The sequence below is a fragment of the Trematomus bernacchii genome, unplaced genomic scaffold, assembly GCF_902827165.1.
Source record: "Trematomus bernacchii unplaced genomic scaffold, fTreBer1.1, whole genome shotgun sequence".
Classification (NCBI taxonomy): domain Eukaryota; kingdom Metazoa; phylum Chordata; class Actinopteri; order Perciformes; family Nototheniidae; genus Trematomus; species Trematomus bernacchii.
In genome coordinates this window covers 2,941,331-2,964,621 of record NW_022987966.1, presented here as the reverse complement: position 1 = coordinate 2,964,621, position 23,291 = coordinate 2,941,331, and the positions used below count along the sequence as shown (strand labels likewise).

The following is a 23,291-nucleotide window of genomic DNA, read 5'->3' as shown; positions in this document are numbered from 1 at the left end:
GAAAGGATCCGTCTTGTGTAAATTCGACGTCACGTTCTCGTTGTAATCGGAGCGGCTCGGAAACACATCTACAGCAGTAACATGCAACATACACATTAATGCAGCAGCAATATTAATAGAGAAACATCAGACATAATAGTAAAACACTGAAAGGGAACATTTTATTGCACCAGGAGCTATCTTGGGACTTTAACTGCGACAACGTTGACTTGCCTGTGAATAAAAAATAAACCATAGTGTTGGTGATCTACAGTGTTGCCATTCTTCTTTGAACAGCAAGGCCGCTAACACCCTATTTCAACAATCACACTCCCTTTAATTGACATAATTAATAGATAGTTTAGCCATTTGCTGTGGCCCACTGATGTTAACGATCGTAACTGAAAGGCTGCCTGCCAAACGTAAACATTCAGCCACGTGACTTGCAAACTCTCGCGAGAGTTTTACACAAGACGGATCCTTTCTAGACATAACCCTTTAATTGCTCCTTTGAATGTAATTTTCCTCTGTGGTTTCCTACACATTTTTGTATTGTAATGCCACTCATATTTTATTTTAAGGTGACATTGAATGTTTTGAAAGGTGCCCTAAAATAAAAAAAAGTGTATTATTGATCTTATATCTGTGCCTATATCACACTATTAATGTTCCTTATTTTAGACTAGGTTAATCCTGGTGTCAATAGGGAATATCTGCACTGTTCTCTATATAACATGTTCAGCAGAGCAGGTATTTCTCCTGCCAGATATGGCAACCCCCCTACAACTTTGTCCAGGACAGTCACAACGTCACCAAAATCACACTGGTGTTGCCTTTTCCCCTCTAGTTTGTGCTCTCAAAAGCATTTTACTCTGGGCCCAGCAAGTGAAAAACTAAAGAGGGGCTTCCATATCCGGCAGCCACAACACCTTCTGATTTACATACATCTCTTTCCCAAAGGTGAAAAAGTGGCCCCGGGTCGGAACTAGGCCTAGTGGAAGCGCAACCAAAAACGGGCCCGGCACGACACGGCACGCTTAAACCGCGCCATGGTGGAAATGCGCCATAAGTCAATGGGTAAAAGTATTTTTGGGCCAAAATGACGTAGTGGCAAATGCCATAGTAAGGATGGATGATAGGCTAACTTAAAAAAAAAAAAAAAAAGTGCCATGCGATCTACCCACACTTCGACGTATTGGGCATGTAAAGACCGACAATTTGTTGGTGCTTGCTTGGTTAGCACCGGTTTTCGGTGCTTAGAGCCGGATCCGCTACGGTGTGAACGAGAAAAACCGGTGCTTATCAGGGCTCTATCTCCGAACCGGCCCTGGAACCGCATTGGTGTGAAAGGGGCATAAGAGGAACTTATGTTACTACCGTATATGTATCGCCCATTCAACAGTGAATTTCATCACAGGATTATATTACAATAAAATGTAATTATTGATCATATTTTAGTATTATTATTTTGAAACTCCAAAGTAACCAAAGGCTTTACATTCATGTATTGAAGGCAAAATTACAATATCTTCCTTTGATAGCAGTAGAAATTGTTTCAGAATATGGAAATCCTCTAGTGAAGCACAAGTACTTTAAAATTGTATTTAATTACCTTAATTCAATAAAAGTTACTATCCACTGCTGTACATTTGTGTAGTAAATGTAAAAGAACATTGATATAAATAGGGATATTTAAGCCAAACGTGCAGTGCCTGGACACATTAATTTGGGAATCTGGAAGTATCTTGTGTGCTTACTCACCCACAAACTTAAAATAAAAATGAACCTGAATATAAGCTTGATGTGTCCCCTTCAACATCTTTAAATGTGCTGAAGCAAACCCCTGGCCAAAAGGAAACTGTTAGGCAATATTAAATCGACATAAATAAAGATTCCAACTTATTTCTAAAATCACTGGACTGGATTTTTTTATTCAATATTTTTTTCCAAACATTACACGGAATCTTTAAATGATACAGTATATATACATACACATCAGTGTACTTCTTTATCTAAAAAGTTGAGGGCCATTAGACAATGCAGCTGTGCGTTTCAAGACAGCATTGCATTTTGGACGTTTGTGTAAATCCACACATGGGTTACCAGGAGTTAAACGTGTACGGGAGACTTAAGAGTGCCATCAGTGTTTGCCTTACACCGAAGCTGGTTTAGAGAGTAGACTGTGCGGGAGCTTGTGTGAGTGGCACAATGATGGTGGGGGATGAACACATGGAGAGCAGCAATATCTTCCTCAACAGGAAGCAGTGCAAATTAAATGTTACCAGCTACATGACCGTACCAACTAAATACACTACTAATGGCAGACATCACCTTTAAGAGTGTACCCAGAGACAATCAAACTATTTGAACTGGGGTCAAACATCTAATCACTTTTGTATTCCTGTGAAATAAAACATGAAGTGACACTGTAGGGTAGTTAGAGAAACACTAATAGACATGCTGCTCTTAACCCAGTTAACAATCCTCTGAGCTGTGTACACAGGCCAAAAGCACAATGCTAGTTTTCAGAGTCACGAGACGCAACACTCCTTGTAAAAACTGAACAATCAATTTCATTACAGATCTTTGGTACATATCAGCTTTTTGATCCCATCTGCTGAGTGTATCGAATATTTTTTAAAACCAAGCAGCTCCAAGGAGACTCATCTGAAAGGTTCTTACCAGGTGATGGAACACATGAGAGAATGAACAACTGAGGTGGAGATTTTTTCCAGTTTTAACTGATAACATGAAGGAGCAGAGCCAGTTCTGGACTGGTGTGAGTGATCTCTTCCATCTGAACTACGCCACATTATTTTCTGTACACAACTAACTGAAGTTTGTCGGTGGGGGAGAGGGATCCCGTAGGGCTAATCATGAGCATGTCCGAGCACTTTAGGGAGTGTAGAGTGGTGGCTGGGATGGTTCAGGTCAGATGGGAGGTCTTCAGTGTCACAGACAGGTTAGCGCGGCCTCTACATCATCCCCATCTGCATTAGCGAGTTAGCATACGCCATGGGCTTGACATTCGGATGAGGCTGTAAAGGAGAGCGAGACAACCATTAGATAAAGCTTCAACAAGATAAATAAGCTTTAAAATAAATCATTAATAGCCTTTTGGATAGTTAACCAACACACAGAGGTAATTTATCTGTTTTTACTATGTTTCATTAACTCAGCCAAGAACATTTTTATTGTCCGTTTGTTAGAGAATCTGTCAAACGAATACGGCAAAACTACCGACCGGAATTATTTATATTTAAAAAAAAAATTAAAATGTATTCTCTTGCTGTATCGTTTATAGTAAATGTATATTAATTTAGTGTTAATCAAATTCATTTAAGTTGTTTTTTATGCTTTTATTTGAAGGCAGCTTTGGGCAAGCGTGATCAGTTATTTATGAATTGTCATTGTACTGTAAGATATTGGATCATTGGAATACACTGCACAAAGATGATGTTCTTGCCTGGACTTTGGATCTTTTCCCTTTGTAAGTTTCGCTAGCTAGTGCCTCAGCGGTATTTTTTTATGTTCAATTTCTGTTTTATTTCTTTATGATTTTGCCACTAAACTGATTTTCAGAAAAACTTGGAAGGGCCAAGAACGAACCCATACGCCTTGGACAAGTGGCAAAATATTCATAACTGAAATGGCTTTGTAATGTAATGTGTCATTACAACTGAAGTTTAGAATAAGTGAACTGCTTAGCTAGAATGAATACAAATCCAGGTTAGCCAAGTTAACGCTAAGGTAATTGGGCCACACCGGACCAAATTAAACCAAACTCTTAGTAAATGGCACTATAATATGCTGAGGGCTAACCAAAGGTTCAAAATGTTTACAATGACATTCTTTGGTAGATTATTAACAAAAACAAATAATGATAAAAGATAGTAACATATGACCCATATAACAACATTTATAAACAATTGTAATAAATACAAGAGTTTAGAGTGCAGGATACTGACAACAGCAGTGAACTGGTGAAATTCTGGCTTGAGATCTGATCCCCTGAGGTGGATGTATGCTCCTTTGTTTCCCATCTGATCACTGGGGGAAGGCAGAAGAAACAGCAGTTCAAGTAAGCAGCTTTAATAACAGCTGAATCGACACTGAAGTTAGCCGGTAGGAGTACGTACCAGTAGTTGGGTGCCGAGAACACGGTGATGCACTTCCCTGAGTGAGTGACCTCGTAGCCCTCAGTTTTGACCTCGTGACTTCGCACGATGAAGTCCAGCTTATTCTCTTCCAGGAAACGCTCAGTCACATCCGGCCCGAACTGACAGCTCACTCCTCGCTTGCTGACTGACCGGCCATTCTGCATGACGGAAAGAGAGAGAGAGGTGAAAATGTATGTTGATCAGACACAAACCACTGGATACATGGAGCAAAAACACCTAATGAGGTGTTGGGTGGGTGGGAACCAGTGTTAGAAGTATTCACATCCTTTAATGTAGAAAAAGGATCATTTAAAAAGTAATTCATGACAAGTAACAGTCCTGAATTTAAAACATAAATAATATTACATTTATTTCATTATGAAAAGAAGCAACAGTCGCAAACCTACATTCCTACGGAATAGAGTATTCGGATTTTGAAAGATAAGAGAATAACACATGCATGTTAAAAAATGTACTACTATTAAACAGGTTAAATTAAAAAAGCACAATAACTGAGATGCGGTAGATTAATAATAGAAAGCAGAATAAAAGAAAATACTCAAGTAAACTACAAGTATGTCAAATGTACTTTCCAAACGTGTTAGAGACTGACCTGAGGCTGAGGATCCGACCAGAGGAGGTCACACATGGGACCTGTGGGGGAGCGGGGAAGGTGTTGAGAAGTTGCATAAAGATGGTTATCAGTGGCAGATGGTGGGTGGGTGTTTGTGTGTGTGTTTACCCGAGTCTGGGGGCTGTCTGTTCCTTTCAACCTTCCTGAGGTCTTCCAGTGTCACACCATCTTCACTGAACAGTCCACCATGCATTACCTGGGGAGGAGACTCAAATCAGGACTGGTTGCACAATATAAAATATTAAACCACTGCAAAAATAATTGACAGCAGTCATCTGTAAAATATGGGTAGATCATGGCTGTGACCCACTAGTGATCATTTGGCTAGCTTAAAATCTGAATCTCCACGACTCTCCCCCTCAAATTCAAAGAGGCTTAAATGGCACGACTCGAAACAGTGGTGTTTAAATGAGTTTAAAACCTGGTAATGAGTTAGCATTTTCCCACTTCGGTTCCCTCATCTCAAAGTTAACAATTTTTTATCTTGTTTTTGTTAGACGCTGTGCTTAACACTAGTTTAAGAGATTTTATTTTTGTTCTACGACAAAATACGTCAGTAAAACACTGGTGAAAGTCTGAACAATATACGTAAAAGAAACAGCGGTTGCTATGAAGAGACTGAATGAGACTACTAAACGTCATCAAATCGAACATTAGCCGCCTATAGCTCAAGGGAGGTAACCTGAAGTCATGCAAACGTAATGTAGATTGTTTCTAGCATCAGGTTAGCTTTTAACTTCTGGGATTTGCAATAACGCTTAAAAAAATAATCATAAAAGTGGAGTTAACATATGGAGATTCTTCAGTACTTTACAAAATATAAAAGTATCAAACGTTTGTTTGCTGCAGGGCTAATTTTCTGCTATATTCTCTAATATGAAAACCCCATTGCTTTTTTAAGGGAGCACTTGCCAAAGTACATTGTACAAGGTGGTACCATCACACAGCGCTGCCTAGTCCGTCTCTGTCTCTTTCCTCAGTCCTGACAATTATGCTACTATTATGCATAAAGTTGGTTGGGATGCATTTTCTCTGCATATTGCAATGTTTTTCAAAACAGGCGGGTGGGTGCGACTGGTGACCAGTGAGCTGCATTGTAAATCATTTAACCTTCATTTGACAAAATCCTCTCTGAAAAATGACACTAGATCACCTGACTTTGGAAGCAAGTTATCAAACAGAAAGTGGAGCTGGTCAACAACAACAACAACATGAGTTGCCCGGCCTTGTGCCTGCATGGAGCTCACACTGCCACTGCTTACCAAGACTTTGCTGTTGATACACTGTGCCAGTGGCAGCCACTGGAACACCTCGCTGAACAGCTGGAACATCTGGGCTGTGTACTTGGCTTTGACCTCCCCTTCAAATCCATACATCTGGTTCATGTTGTCCGTCTCGTGGTTACCTGCGTGTAAGAACCCTTATTAGACAACCCCGTTCAACGCTCAATAAAAAGAATGCAATGTAACACAACAAATAAACAGAAATGTCTATTAAATGAATACCAGTGACATTTAACTGTATGACAAAACACATGACTTATTATGTGACTTAGTTGAATACTTGAGTCGTATTGGTCAAATTGGACATTCTAAGGAAGCTGTGATCAAGGAACTTTGCGCTGTCACTTCCATCTGCAGATAGAAGTCCGGTCAATTTAACGCAAGCAAATAAACAACAATAGAAGAAGACAGGTAGGAAGTGAACACTAACATAAACAGTAGAAGAAGACATACAGGAAGTAGACACTAAAAGGAACAGCAGAAGAAGACAGACGGGAAGTAAACAATAAGGGGAACAGCAGAAGAAAACAGACGGGAAGTAAACACTAAAGGGAACACAGCATGGGCTCTGGCAGTGTTTAAGGACTGGTTAATAGAAAAGAAAATGTGAAAAGACTTGAACAGTCACAAAAACCTCGATCAGTGCTGCCAACGTTTTAGGTTATGTTTCTGTCGTTGCAGTTCCAGCCGGATAATATGCAGGGAGCCGATCATAATGTCAAAAGGGTGATTTAAAAACCTGTTGGGGTTCCATTCGCTATAATGAGCGGCTTCCCGATAATATCCCTTTCACGTTACATCACACATCTGCAAACACTACACATGCATCCATAGACTCATGCACAATGTGAGTGCTCTCACCCCGAAGCAAGAAGAAGTTGTCGGGGTGGAGCAGCTTGAAGCCAAAGAGGGTAAGGATGACCTCGAGGGAGAAAGAGCCACGATCCACAAAGTCGCCGTTGAACAGCTGAGTTCTGTGGTTAAGCATTACAACACAAGTATTGAGGATTCTACCTGTAGTTATTTTAAACACAGAATATTACAAACGAGCAGGAGGACTGCAAGCACAAATGTAGATAAAAAAGGATACATAGGGGTTGGTCTCTGAGGGTAAGCCGTTCAACTTGAAGATGTTGAGAAGATCGTAGTATTGTCCATGGGTGTCTCCACAAATTGTTATCTTCTCTGTCTGTGGCAAAGAAACATAACATTTTGAACTTTGTGACGCTAACAACCAAGTCCTATTATGGGCTGATCAAGAATAGAAGTCTACTGTTGCTTTGTTGTACATAACACATTAGCAACTTTTAGTTCCTTTCCTTATGGTTATCTGCAGAGTCCTCACCTCTTTTAACGTGATTTCGACAAGACTTGGTAGTTTTGATAGAAGATCTTTAACTTGCACCAAAATCTGAAAAAGTATGAAAAGGATTAATTACAAGAACAAGTTGACATCAGTTAGTATGTTTCATATAAGCAAACATGTTTACCTGATAAGCACACTTTCTGTGCAGCTTCTTCTGGTCTTTGAACCAATCCATCATGTCCTTCATGAACGTCTCTGTGACCTTCCCATCCTCAAGTTTGGGGCCGTCATAGTCATCCTCAATTGCTGCAATATAAGATTGTCTTCATGTCAGAGGAAAGTATATAGATGTGCAGTAATTTGCTTTTGTTAACAGCACAAATTTGATTGAGGCACATTTATATTACAGATGAATACTATTAAACATTTGTTCAACTCACTCATGCTTTCGATGTCCAGAGAGTCCACAACAGATTTTTTTATCTCATCGCTGGCAATGGCTCTCTCAAAAGCCTTCTGTTTTACAATCTTGTTACATTCCTGATACTTCATTTTCGCATCCTTGTCATTTGGTCGAACTTTCACTACCTATGGTACAAACAGGGAAATTAAATAAATGAACCACACTGGTTAATCATCAACTGGCAGATGGGGGGAAATTGACTCGGGGGCACTGCAAAGACCTTCATGTAAACAGTAATAAAAGTCTATTTCAGTTTTAATTCCTCAATAAAAAAATAATATATAATAAAACAATTCCCAGTCGGTCACTGTAATATCCTGTACATCTATAAATACAAATAAATCTAGCTCCAACCTCTCATAAGGATTAACTCTTGTTTTGTGGGTGTGCAATAAATTGCTCTCACGATGGCTGAGCTTTGGAGATCTTTGTTGCCGTAGCCGGTATATTTATATTGCTTATTATGAGAACCGCACATAACACAATGGACAAAAAATGATCTATGCCTTGGAATGATTGCCATCAAACTCAATATTTGGCATTATGACTGAATTAAAGGATATTCCCTATTCCAGGCTTTTCAAAAGCCTAATTCATGGTGACAGATTAACAGTCAGGCAAACATCCAGTTAAGACATGGCAGTTCAATGTGTAGATACTAAAAGTCAAGTATGATATATTTCTTACCGTCTCATAGTCCTTGAGTGCAGCCTTGAACTTCCCCAGTGCCATGTTGGAAGTGGCGCGGCGGTAATACCCCTTGATGTAGTTTTTGTCTATCTCCAGGGCCTTAGTGGCATCAGCCAGGGCGTACCCGTAGCACTCTGTGCGCAGGTATGCCAGGCTGCGGTTGCTGAAGTAGACGGCATTGGTTGGATTGACCTCCAAAGCCTCCGAGTAGTACTTGATTGCATTTTCATAGTCTTTTTCTGAAAAACAAATGTGAAAATAAATATTCACCGTGTGGTTTTTTCAATATGTCAAAATGAAATATGTCAGAAAGCTCTGCAGTCTATTTTGTACACTTTGGGAGAAATATATCACAGAAATCACAGTATGCCTACGACGAAGAGGCAGTGGTGGTGCCAATCTATGCAAACATTACAAGGCTACAAATGCTAAGTAGCCAATCACATGACACATTATTTTCTTCATTCCCACTCTGTTTGGCAAATTTAATCGCAAAATATAGCATTTTGTACTGTCGACATTCAGAACGCAGAATGTGATTTTTCTGAGCGAAGAAAGTAGGTTTGACTCATGGATGATTTTATTACTACCCACTTTAGTGTACTTAATGGCATACATTGATTTTTGAATTTGTAAGTCAGTTATACATGAAACACTAGATAATGAACAGATAATATTCTTGTTTTTATCAGCAGACAACACACTAAAATCAGGTTTTGTAGTAAACTCAATATCATTCGTTTTGCTACGTTTTCTTTCTGTGTCTTTGTATGCACCACATATAGCAAAGCAAATTCCTCTTATGTGTAAACCTACTTGGTAATAAAACTGATTCTGATTAAACTGCCATCATTCTTTGTAGTTTGACATGACAATATTTCTGACCTGAAGAATAAATACCTTTGATATCGGGAAAGGTGATGGCAAATGTACACTTCTGTTGCCCCTTGATTCGGAGTCACAATGAGTCTTCCCTTTCTCTGCTCTGACTCATAAGTGTACCTTGTAATGCCCGGCCTTTAGAAACTACAACAGGAAGTATGTCGAGAGAAATGATCTATACCCTAACCATATCATGTATCATTACAACATAACCATTCTGCATATTGAGTGTTTAAACGGATATTTTGATGCATATACATTGTACTTTATTTTTTGTAGTTAAAAAGTTCTGTATTGCTTTTTTCCTCATGCTTGCCAGGTTATTCAAACATAATGGTGTTTTTTTATTGTTGTATTTTTCATGTTTGTTGTAAAGCAATTTGTAAAACTAGCGCTATAGATAGACACGTTCTTATCTTTGGCGTATTGTTATATCAACTGACTGGAGGAGATTTACTTGTAACAGAGTATATTATGATTTATTGCTAATTTGACATAGTAAAGTATTTCAGTTATTACTGTAAAACTGATCATTTAACATTCTTAAAAACAAAACGGAGGAACAACGTATTAGCATTTACCACATTTTAAAATACCGCCTAATAAGAGGTGGACACATTTAAATATGTCAGTAATATTTGAACGCTGCTATAATGCGCATGCTTTAACCGAGGCTCAGGTGCTGCTCACACGCGCCCGTTTGCTAACTTCTAGAATATTCTAGTAAATGTATCTGAATCTCACTTTAAACTACATAGGACACTGATAAAAAAAACACAAGAGTGAATACAACATGCCAGAATCCCATATAAAGTGCTAAATCCTAGCATGTTAGCAGTGCACTTCACACGAAACACGTGACGGCATGGGTTTACATCGATGCTGCTGTACTGGCTGCTAGCTAGCGTTAGCAACTAACTCCAATTCAGTGCAGCCTAATACAATGAATGGGGTTTACAGCTAGCATGCTTTTAGAGCAGCGTTAGCTTAGCTCATCATAAGCAACCGGCACCTGTTCGGGGACCCTGTTTTCACACCTCTATGTCGCTACTGTAATCAACAGTAACACATGTGTCTATTAAACCCAACTGATATAATCCATTGACTTGACAGGTGTGTCGTATTACCTTTAAAGTACTTATTCGCCTTCTCCTTCAGCAGCTCTGCATCATTACCTCCCTCCGCCATCTTCTTCTCACTGCCGTATTCCGATCCGTACGCCATTGACTGCACGGTCGTAAAGGTCGCAAAGTGTTTCTTATTTTTTTTGGCTCAAAATAATAATGTAAATTATAGAAAACCATTATGCTGCAGAAATATTAAATATATGGACATTTGATGCTTCATTTATTATTTTAGTCGTAAGAAATATGTAATGATAGTTCATCCATAATATTAAATAAAAGACAGTTATGGATTGAAAACACTATGGGTTACACAATAAATAGTATCCTACACGATCCTACAGTATAAAATAAATAATGCACAGTGCTATTACAAGTAAAGTAAATGATGAATTGATTATTTATTATATATAATTGTCAGTGTCAGTGTTATACATTTTATTGAAATGTAACGGCTACTTGAAAAACACAGCTTGCACTGCGCTAAAAAAAAAAAATTTAATATAAAGAAAAGAAACAGAAATATAAATAACTTGGTTCAGATTTAGTCAATAAATAAGCCGAATGCAAAACAATACTACATTTCAGTTTAAACTATAGCCTCTTTGATTATTGTGCATCTGGTGTTTTATAAGGTATTTGGATTGTTTTTGTCAACGTCATGGATCCTGCATCCAGAATCCTGGATCCGGAGTCCTGGATCCTGAGTCCTGAGTCCTGGATCCTGTGTCCTGGATCCTCTATCCTGAGTCCTGGATTTGAGTCCTGGATTTCGAGTCGTGGCTGAACCTGTCACTGTGTTCCTGCCTGACTCTCATCATACTACTTCCCTGATGGCTCCCACAGGATTATGGACATCCTCGTGGATTCATCTTCTTATTATAGACACATGCATTTCCAAACATTTGGTCTACCTATGCTGTAAAATTTATTATCTCTTCGATTTACACACGGCATCTATTGCACGTCTGTCCGTCCTGGGAGAGGGATCCCTCCTCTGTTGCTCTCCCTGAGGTTTCTCCCATTTTCTCCTTTAAACTGTGGGGTTTCTCTGGAAGTTTTTCCTTGTACGATGTGAGGGTCTAAGGACAGAGGGTCTCGTATTGTCATACTGATATTCTGTACAAACTGTGAAGTCCACTGAGACAAATGTAACATTTGTGATATTGGGCTATATAAATAAACATTGATTGATTGATTGATTGATTATGATTCCCTTGATTGTGGCTGTGTTTTGTGTTTCCCTTTCTTATAAGAATGTTGGTGTCCAATAAGTGTGTATGTAAGAAGTAAAGTCTGTGGGGATAGGTTCTGAGACTGTAAGATAAAGACGATGACATTTCAAAGATGGAAGTAGAAAACACCAAGCAGGATTCTTTTCATTTGGTTTGGTTCTCTTTAGTTTATTACCAGCAGGGGTCAGAATACACCTTCACTGAAATGTCCATGATATTAAGCAGCGTAACCGGTTTGTTTAGACTGCTAATAGAGTGAACCTCACTCATAGGGGTTAACCAGAGAATATTTCAGATAGTGAGTCATTTGTTACAATTGAATCATTAGTTCAATATTAGGTACATGACTCATGTTGGAGCCATTTTTCAAAAAATAAGACTTTAATTGACTAAAGTCTCTGACTAAACCTCAATAATATTCCAATAAATTAAAACACAGGCTTATGAAACAAAAGTACAGCCATTGCCCCAATGCCTTTGATCGTAATCCTGATGCCTCAAGGCTTGATGATGTTGAGGAAGTTTCCTGCCTTCATCTGAATGCAGCAAACTGGCAGGAAACCACAGATATGCCGATATGGGGACAAACATGGCACAGGTGCACATCTCCACAACTTTACTCACCGACACATGGCATCTGACGCACCTTAGCCCTCAAATAACTGCTTTGCAAAAACATCACGCAACCTTAAGTAGAAACACACCAAAGCTAAAGCACCTTTCCTCTGCCTGAAACTCTACACTGTCTGTAGTAAAAAAGTGCTGCGGTCAGTGGACTCAGGAGAGGGGCATTTGTTTTGTGTGAAGGAAAAGGCTAACCTTTGAGATGTAGGCTTGTGGCTTGGCGTGTTTTGGTTTTAGATGGTTAAGGGTTAGAAGTTCAACATAATGAGAGACGTTCAAGAGAAGCATGTGACACAGAGGATACAGCCCAGTCCAGTCTGCAGGCTTGACTCACAAGCGGCGTCCCGCAGTGAGGAGTAAGAGACCACGCAGCCGGGTGACTCAGTGTGACCCCTGGAGAACACTTACCAGGGAGTGAGTTCACTTTCTCTCAGCAAGATGAGTCGCCCTCTTTCTCTGAGCCACTACACGTCTAGCTCTGTGATGGTCTAACCCCGTTGTGGTGTTCATGCCAAATTTGCCCGATGTTTTACACAGTGGTGTAAAGTAGATTAAGTACATTTACTCAAGTACTGTACTTAAGTAAAATGTTATGCTACTTTGTACTTCTACCCCACTACAGTTCAGAGGTAAATGGTGTACTTTTACTCCACTACATGTATTTAATACCTTTAGTTACTTTACAGATTTGGAATCATGATGTGAAATATAATCGACTCTTAAATCAGACTTTAGTTCCACCTGGAGTAAATTCACAAGCTACCCTGCAGTATACAAAGTCATTCAAACTAGCTGCACCTTTACCAGCTTTGAGAACACTTTCATGATCAATCATTATAAAACATATCATATATATTATTCTGAGATGGACCAATCTGCATAATGACTACTTTTTACTTTTGGTACTTTAAGTATATTTTGATGCCAATACTTTTGTACTTTTACTTGACTCACATATTGAACGCAGGACTTGTACTTGTAACAGAGTATTCCTACACTTTTACATTTGATTGTCTCAAGGCCTCATGATATCCTCCACAGTAGACATTTGAACATATCAAATTGCTGATCACCACTTTCATTTAATTTTGAGTAGTTTAGTCAACTTTCTAACCCCTATGGTGTTCCTGGTCAAAAATGACCACCATAGAAAAGGTATGGGCAACTCTGGATTATGTTCTTCCCTCAGATAGTAGACACCCCCAAATTGACAACCTTGTGAATTAACATTTTCAGTGTCTATTCTTTGTATATTCACTGCGGTTATTCATGTAAACCAGTAGTGTGATATATTGTTTACATCTTAAAAGGGTGTTAAATAAAATTCAGAAATAGACCGTTGGAATTTGACGGGGAACACCAAAGCAAGGGGGAGAAACAAACACGAGAGGAGGGTTAAGTACACTGAAAAAACTGAAATGTTGACTTTAATTAAATGTATTATGTCAACAGATTTCACATAACTAATTGGATGGTTTAATAATATTACGTTTAAATACAAAATATTAGGTTGAATTCAATATTATTGCTTTCAACTAACCTAATATAGTTATGTAAAATGTATTGACATAATACATTTAATTAAAGTCACAATTCAGTTTTTTCAGTGTAGCGAAATAAAAAAATAAAAGAACGAGACTGAGAACGAGATGACGTTACAAGCTCAGCTTCACATGAGAGCAGACAGTGAGTGGGTGAGACGGTGTGGGAGGGAGACAGGAGGAGAACATTCGGCTTGCCGGGAGGAGGGAGCGGGAAAATTGCTGTCCTCTTGGGTGTACGATGCGTGAGCGTGGGCTTCGGAGGGGTCCTGAGAAAGTTAAAACAAACAGCGCAGAGATATACGAGCGACCAGAGAAAGAGACACATGAAGGTCAGGGGGAATGTGAGTGACATTCCAGGGTCGCGAGCCAATGAATGATGAGGCCTCTGAGCGAGCGGAGTATATGTTACATAGGCCTGATCCAGACCCTTTTACTATTTATTATCCAGGACCATTGCAAAGTCAGTGTTTTGAACATGTCGTTTTTTGTCACTCATACCCCTTTTAACCATCATGCTAGTATTTTGTAGAAACAGCCTTGTCTCCCCTCCTCTGCTCCACTCTATCCAAATAATTCACTAATGAGAGCTTGACTCCGGGGGGTCTGTGGGGGGTCGCACTTATTTGAAACATGTGTTTTTGTAGCGGGCAGGGCAAAGGACTTCAAGAGAAATTAAAGATAAATTAGGGGGAAAAAACTCCTCCACTGGAGCTCCACCCTTCCTCCTATTTCTTACGTCCCTCTATCATCATGTGCTCGGTTCTAACATCGCTCTCATCTGTGAGCCGGCTTTTCTTTTATTATTATTATTATTTGTTCTTACTGATGGTCTCTTTGAGTCATCTGGGATTGCTCACAACGGCATAATTGCATGTTGATCAGTGTGTAAATCCACATCCTGAAAATGACACATTGCATGTGTTGGTTCACATGTGTTGTGTGTTTGCGCTACGGGGGGGGGGGGGGTTGAGGACTTGGAAATTTCACGTAACTGGAAAAAGAGACATGATGCATACCTGCCTGAATAGTCTGCTGCCTGCTTTACCCACCTCTGTGTTCTCCTGTGTGTCTTGGCCTTGTAACCAAGGTGGTTGGGTGGGGTGGGGGGGGGGGGGGCGACTGGAGGAGGCTATAGAAAGCAATTTTGTTTATATTTTGCTGAGCGTCAGTTTACATTTCTTGCAGGGCTGTTTTAAGTATAAAGCAAGGTTGTTACCTTCCGTGCCTGCCATGAACTCAGCTGCAGTGGAAGTCCTGGTGAGCAGATCTGAATACAATAACTCTTCTCACCAGCAGGCGACGGTAGTGTGTATTCGTCATTCAAAAGAGCCAACAACCGGAAGACAGACTGCGTGATACACCGAGAGAAGAAGAACAGACTGCGTGATATAAACAAACAACAAATAGAAGCTCATGGGGCTTTCCCGAACCTGTGTCGAGAGCTGGAGTTAAATGAAATCTCAGATTTGCCTTCTTAATCGTTTGTTTGGGTCCCTCACTTCCGTTTCGCTTCTCATGCACTGATTCGCTAAGCTGAACAGCCAATCAGAGTGATTTCTTTAGCCGACGGCCTTTTACCGACAGCCTACCTACTTTAGCCGGCGGCGGAAGGTGTCGGCACGGCCGAAAAGACACGACGGGGCGGGACACACCAATCTGAGTAGGGCGACAGGACGCTCATCGACGGCCAGACATCTATCGACATCTATCGACGGCTAAAATCGGCTTGGTGTGTCAGGACCTTTTAGGCCCTGACACACCAGGCAGTCACCAGAGAACTCGCCGACACCGACACCGACACCAACACCGACAGTTCCATCGACGAGTTCTCCTGCGTCTTGGCCATGTGTCGCACTGGAACACACCACAAAGACTTCAGCCGAGCACGTACGAACTGCGCATGCGTGAGTGGCAATAACTCTCCTTACCAGCAGGCGGCGGTAGTGTGTATTCGTCATTCAAAATAGGCAACAACCGGAAGACAGAGAAGAAGAACAGACTGATATAAACAAATAAATAGCGTGTGCGTTCCATTTTCACTCTCGTCCATCGAAAACATGTTTTAGAATATAAAAATACATGAATGATGAAATGAGCACATAAAGTGCAGACATACTATCAAATCACAGTTAATAGACCTGCATCTGATGATCGCAGTGTTCTGGCGGGTGTGTAGTTTATTGAGTCAGCAATGTAGTAATGTTTGTAATGTAATAATGGCCACTTCTTGCTAAATTTACATTTCCATGTGATGCTTTTATCCGAGGCGACTCACAATAGGTAAATGAACAGCAGTAGACAGTATCTCATTTACTTAGACACTGTACTTAAGGACAATGTTGAGGTACTTGAGACTAATCCTGCAACTTTATACTGACAAATAAACCCATGAGATGAAAAACCGGACTTGACCAAACAAATCACGGAGCGCTCAGCAGAGGACAGCCGGGGACGCTCCCGCCGATATCAGAGATGTCCCTGCTATGTGTGGGAGGTAAGAGAGGACATTTAAGGGCTATGTTTGATGTCTTTAAGTATCAACTGCTGGGGTTTAGCTGCGGTGTTGTGCCTTCTTAAATCGTTTGTTTACGTCCCTCACTTCCGTTTCGCTTCTCATTTGCTAGCTGAACAGCTGATCAGAGTGGTTTCTTGGCCCGATAGCTTGTGTCCGTATTTTGGCCGATTCAACATGTTGAATCGGCCGGGTGTCGACCGTGAAAGGCCAAATAAGGCGTGTCACGGCCGAGGGTTCGATACACACCAAATTGACTTTGGGCGACAAGGAACGCGTTGTCGCCAGACAACCGAAGACGGCCGAATACGGCCTGGTGTGTCAGGGCCTTTATATGTATCTTTAGTTCTTTGCATTTACACAACTACCAAATGAATAAAACCTTAAATGTTTAATAGTGTTATATTGATGTATTAGGGTACTAACAGTTTTAGTATGGTGAACAGTCTAACGTGTGTATTATTTTGGTGTAATATGGGTGTAATAATGGTATAACACCGGTGTAATGGGGGTTAGTTAATGTTGGTTAATGTGTAATATGGGTGTCATAACAGTGTTATATTGGTATATTAGGGGTGTAATAACAGTGTTATTATGGTGTTATATGGGTGTAATATTGAAATTACATGGGTGTGATATGGGTCTAATAAAAGTGTAATATCGGTTTAATAATAGTGTAAAATAAAAAGGGTGTAATACTTGATACAGTGATAATGGCATGACACAAGTGTAATATGGGTGTATTAATGGCTAACACAGGTTTAATAACATAGATGTCATGTAGACAATAGCAACCAATTAATATTTCAAGATATTAACATGTGATTACCCATGTAAGGGTTAATAGAGCTAAAAATTAGTTAAAAGGTTATGATACACTTTTATGAACTCGTAAAAGTGATCTAAGTATAAGAAATAACAAACTTAAATTTCTATTTCCTATGCTTTATTATAATGACAAACTCTAAGTTGCAGAGGGTTTTAAATTATTACAGACATAACTGATTTTTCTTTACACATAGTAAATTTGTTGTTTGTTCCATGAAAAATTGGAACCTGAACAAAACAATTGGAACTTTGACTGTCTCAAATGTGTCCAGTTGACTATCCCAGCCTTTGTTAGTAACCTATTTCAGCATAGAAAAGCAGGTATTACATCACATTTGCTTCTTAAATGCAGATTGCCAGTATGCGCTGGCTTGGGGATAGGTTTTAGGGAACATTTCCAATCGAGTAGGCAGTTTGACTCGCCAACTAATACAAAAAGGAGTCGCATTAAGCCACTGAAACCACGGCTCCATACCTGAGTGTAAGCCCACACACAGCCTGAATGGAATCAATTCTTGACGGTGGAAATGTGAAGCAGACTATGGGAGGTTGTTATTTTTTCCTTTTATGGCTCATACCCAGCAGCCTCCCCCGGATCGAATGGCACCATAGTCTTGTTAAAGGAAATGTAGAAAATGAGCAACTAAACAGATAATTAGGATGAATAAAAACAAATTGCTGAAGGAAGAGAAAGCGGCCCAGACTCCTTACATTTTTTTATTTGGATGCAAATGATCTTGCAGTACAAACTCGCATGGCACGAGTCTGGCCTTATTTTGCCATTTCTGCGGATATCATGGTAATTAACCACTCAGTATTTACTCAATTTACCTTGGTTTTCAGTGCGTCTGTTTCATCAGTCAAGATTTTCCCTATCCTCACATGTTCATCCTAAAACACATATATACCTCCCATTCCTTTCTACTTTTGCCATCATTCCCTTATACTGCATATATGTATATTTGCTTTCTGTGTTTCCTCCTTTCTGTCTCCTTCAATTATTTCGAGCAGCACAAGTGTTTGATGTGTGCTGGGCACGAGAACAAGGGATCAGATACACACCCCAAACAGGAAATGAGAAATTCAAGCAAAAACACCCATGTGTGTGTGTCTGCCCCGGAGAGGAAGACTTGCAGGGAGGAATGCAGATAGATAGAGCAGGATAGACGGTAGAGGATGTGAAAGAGACACACTGAATCAAAAGGCTGTAAATGGCGGAGGTGAAAGGTTACATTGTGTGTGTGAACATGAGGAGAGAGGAGGAAGACCCTGAGAAACATATTTATAGACAGTGACCACCCTAGATGCTGCCCTACATCGCCCTATGACATGAACCATCCTAACGAAACCCATCAATGGCTCAAAAACGTATTCCATTGAACTGCACCAGTGGTGTCAAGTAACTAAGTACATTTACTGTACTTAAGTATATTTTAAGTACAGTACATTTCCATTTCCATTGCTACTTTGTACCTCTACCCCACTACAATTCAGGTCAATCGTGTACTTTTACTCCACAATATTTGTTTAATACCTTTAGTTACTTTGCAGATTTGGATTAATGATGTGAAATACATTAATTACATGATTAGGTTAGTTTGAAGCAATAATATTAAGTTGAACCTAATATGTTTTATTTAAACGTAATATTATTGCTTTCAACTAACCTAATACAGTTATGTGAAATCTGTTGACTTAATACATTTAATACAGTCAAGGTTTCAGTTTTGCAGTGTATAAACAACCCTTAAAAAAATACATTATTACACCTGGAGTAAAAGGTACAAGCTACCCTACAGCATACAAAGAAAATACAATTGGCTGCACCTTTACCAGCTGTGATAAACACTTGAATTTAAGTGTTGAATGCATCAATAATTTTAGTGAAAACATCAAAAATTCTTCTGAAATGGGTCAATCTGCATAATGAGTACTTTTACTTTTGGTACTTTGAGTATATTTGATGCTAATACTGTTTTTACTTCAGTAACATTTTAAATGAAGGATTTTTACTTGTAATAGATTATTCCTACACTCTGGTACTTTACATTTACTCAAGTACAAGATCTGAGTACTTCTCTCACCTCTGAACTGCATATATGACCTCACCCAGGCGCAGTTCACCTTATTTTTCAAATGTTCAATCCACATTTCAGGTCGCGGAGGACACCATGGCCAGAAGTGGGAAGTAACTAAGTACATTTACTACAAGTACTGTACTTAAGTACAATTTTGAGGTATTTGTACTTTACTTGAGTATTTCAATTTAATGCTACTTTTACTCCACTACAATTAAAAGGGAATCATTGTAATTTAAGCTTTAGTTACTTTTAACACACAGCATCCACAAAAACTGAACTAGTGGACTAAATCTTTAAGTCATTAAATAATTTACAAAAAGTCAATCAGAACTTAGTTTGTCTTAAAGGTAGGGTAGGTAAGAATGGAGAAACCAGCTCGAGTGCGCTAGAATTTGAAAGTACGCAGCCGAAAAAAATCTGCCCCTTCCTTCAGACTTCCTTATAGAGCCCCTCCTCCAACACACACGAACGCGCACATGACCAATGAGGGCACGAGATAAGTTTGTGCACGAGATGGAAGGCTGACAGGCAGGTAGGCCATCCAGTTATTTTAGCTGGGCCGGCTAAAATAATTGGTCGTGCTTTTTACAGTATTACGGCTTCCACAGATGACATTTTCTTATGTATTTATTGTCAAAGCATTTAATGTATTCATTGCTATCGGGATGTTAAGAGCATTCCATAGAATATAACAACAAGTGTTTCTGAAGTGAATTACCTACCCCACCTTTAATAGTAATATGGTACTTGATGCTATAATATTATCTAGAAATGTCACATATATAAAAATAATTATATAGCCTACACATAAAAGCACATTTTATGCACAATTATTATAAAAAGTACATTTTACTGATAATCCTTTTGTACTTTTGCTCAATAAGCTTTTGAGTGCAGAACTTCTACTTGTAATGACAATAATGTATTGGTACTTGTATTCAAGTAAAGCATCTGAATACTTCTTCCACCACTGCCAACGGCTCTCTTGGAGTCAGACAGAGCAGCGTTTGTTTGCTCATTTCACCTGGAGGTTAGCTTTGTGACAAGTTCTGCATCACACCCACATCCCACAGTTGTACTAATGTGCTAGACGGCAAACCCTCTGGCAGTGGAGCTTGTAAAAACAAGAAAGAGCCCCAGGATTATCTATCAAAGCGACAGTGGTGGTTGTGTGACCCGCTGCAGCCCTTTCATCTGCCAGTGCGGTTGTTGTTTTCACGCTAGTTAACGGTAGCGACGACATGTTGTGGCGGCTAGTTTATTTTACATCGCAGGCTGCGCTCCTACTGTTTATGAGCAATGAACGATGGAGCGCAGCACACATGGTCAAGCTTTCCCACAGAAGGGAACCCGCATCATAAGTGACTCAGGATGTCTGGATGAACACACTCTGACCATTAGATGACTGTGGGACTTAAAAGGAAAAGGAAGACTTCCACAAACAAAGTGGAAACAGAGACGAGGTGTTGACGAAAAACACCCCGGCCTCTCATCAAGGAGATGAATTGTCAAGTGGTGTTAATAGCTGGGATCTGATGTGGCGAGACAGCGAACAAACTAAAAAGCAAAAAGAAAGACAGACAAGGCAAACTGTAAACAGAGGTGGGAAGTAACTAAGTACATTTACTCAAGTACTGAACTCTGAAAAAACTGTAACGTTTACTTTAATTAAGAATATAATGTCAACACATTTTTCAAAACAGTTTTAGGTTAGTTAAAAGCAATAATATGAAGTTGAACCTACATTTTTTTATCTAAAATGTATATTATTGCTTTCAACTAACCTGTTACAGTTATTTGAAATCTGTTGACATAATACATTGAATTAAAGTAAACGTTTCAATTTTGAGTTTTATTAGTGCAACAATATTATCTAGAAATGTCACATATATAAATTATTAATTATATACACACATTATGTATTTACGGTGGCTGAGAGGTGCAAACGACAATTACAAAGTGTGAAACACTTTAACAAAGCTTGAGACAAATTTACATTTTCTAAAACAAATTTACATTTTCTAAAACAAATTTACATTTTCTAAAACAAAATTACATTAGCAAAACACTTTTACCAAAGAAAAAACTATTTAACATTAACAAAAACAAATTAACAAGATGCGAAACACTTTTACAAAGCTAGAGACAAATTTACAAGTGCCGAAACACTTTAACATTTCCCGAAACACTTTAACATTTGCCGAAACACTTTAACATTTGCCGAAACACTTTAACATTTGCAGAAACACTTAAGAAAACTAGAGAATCAAACCGGAAAGGGAATGCCCATCATACCAGAAGTGACGTGCAAGTGATTGACACAAACTTAAGTTTGTTTTGGCGGATAGACCGCCGGTTTATGGTCGTTAAACATGTTTTGTCAACACACTCTCACTCCCTAAACGTCCAGGAGCGACGCTTGGTCAGGGTCCCGTGGCGTGCAGTTGGGACGCGCCGAGGCTCCTTCAGCTTCATAAACGGACGCAAAGAGCTTTCAACTGATTGCAATGTATTCCCATCGGCGGCGGTATTTGACGCTCATGGAAGCACCGCATCGGTCCATGTCGGCGGCATTTAAAGGCAATGTGAGCGTCCATTCCCATTGGATAACGGAGGATTTTACACCCGGAAGTAACTATTCTCCTTACTGTCGATTGATTTTACAGTGATATCTGCACTACTCATCAACTCAAAAACACCAGTTTATCCTTGTTAATTACACAACATTGATTGGTTTAAATTGTGTGCAATGCTTTTGTGTTTTTCCCCTTCGATTTGGAGAAACAAATATTTTTTCGGAGTTTAGGATGGCAGAAGACACTACACTACCCAGAATCCTCAGCTATCGTTTGGGACTACACCATGTGCTTTGCCGTGATTAGTTCTCAAGCTCTGTGATTGGATGTTGGAGTGGCAGTGCGCGAAGTTTACACCGCGTCAATCAGCACTTTGAAATGGAATGAAACCCATCGACGGCACACTATCCAAATCAAGACTCTGCAATAAGAGTCTATAAGTGATTGGAATATGATATATTAGACAAATAATATGAATGTTATGGATGTTGTTTCAAAGTTCAGGTGTTTAATAGTCTTCTGGCCTGTGGGATGAAGCTGTCCCTGAGTCTGGTGGTTTTAGTCCGGATGCTGCGGTACCGCCTGCCAGACGGCAGCAGACAGAACAGTTTGTGGCTGGGGTGATGGGGGTCTTTTATAATCCTGAGGGCTTTCTTTAAAGGGGACCTATCATGCAAAATGCACTTTTGTACGTCTTTTATACATGAATATGTGTCCCCGGTGTTCCAGGGAACTCACCAAGTGTCAGAAAACACAACCCTCTCTATTTTCCTCCATACCCAAATCTCTAAAAAAGGGGCTGCAACGGATCTGATAAAAACTGATCCAGATTTGAACACTGTCCTGACGTCAGGACGGTGGCGCTACGGCTATTGGGCCAACTCCACCAATCAGGAGGAGACAGCCACGGCCATTGCCGTTCGAAAGCGCTGGAGACGCTGTAGTACATATGCCAGGCCTCTAGATGGTGCTGTTGCTCACAGAATCAACCCTTGCAAAAACAGAGCTAACATTTTTCAAATTGAGTGAAATGAGGCATGGCTAAAATGCATGACCTGTTTGGTATTTTGAAGGAAAAAAAAGTATAAATATGCCTTATGTATGGTCCTACACTATATTATTCAAATATAGCATGATAGGTCCACTTCAAGGTTAACCTGGTATTTTTACTACATTTATTTTAGTTACTTTACAGATTTGGATTAATGATGTGAAATATAAACAACCCTTAAATCAGACTTTAGTTACACCTGACTAAAATTCAGTGAAGGTGATTGTCAAGTGCAAACAATCAGGCGAGATATTTGATAGTTGGTGCTTGAGAAGACAAAAAATGTATCTGCAGATCCCTATAAAGCATATTCATTACT

At 39.5% G+C, this 23,291-nt stretch overlaps 1 protein-coding gene across 1 annotated transcript; it reads right to left on the bottom strand.

Annotated features, from left to right (window-relative positions):
- Window positions 1–1,878: 1,878 nt before the first annotated feature.
- On the bottom strand, window positions 1,879–10,629 carry ppp5c (protein phosphatase 5, catalytic subunit). Its single transcript, XM_034115926.1, has 13 exons — window positions 10,525–10,629; window positions 8,513–8,754; window positions 7,803–7,950; window positions 7,547–7,668; window positions 7,402–7,467; window positions 7,147–7,245; window positions 6,918–7,023; window positions 6,036–6,178; window positions 4,882–4,969; window positions 4,753–4,793; window positions 4,119–4,297; window positions 3,948–4,029; window positions 1,879–3,017 (listed from the first exon to the last, which is right to left on the bottom strand). The coding sequence occupies exons 1-13, from the start codon at window positions 10,619–10,621 to the stop codon at window positions 2,955–2,957; spliced, it is 1,476 nt and encodes a 491-aa protein (XP_033971817.1). The 5' UTR covers window positions 10,622–10,629; the 3' UTR covers window positions 1,879–2,954.
- Window positions 10,630–23,291: the final 12,662 nt, after the last annotated feature.

Bases quoted from the DNA above. Each gene is read 5' to 3' on its own strand.
- ppp5c (XM_034115926.1), bottom strand. From the start codon at position 10,621: ATGGCGTACGGATCGGAATACGGCAGTGAGAAGAAGATGGCGGAGGGA. The intron at 7,246-7,401 runs GTGAGGACTCTG...TCTTTGCCACAG, and splicing joins TCGAAATCACGTTAAAAGAG to ACAGAGAAGATAACAATTTG. The intron at 3,018-3,947 runs GTCAGTATCCTG...TCTCCTTTACAG, and splicing joins TTCACCAGTTCACTGCTGTT to CCTCATCCGAATGTCAAGCC.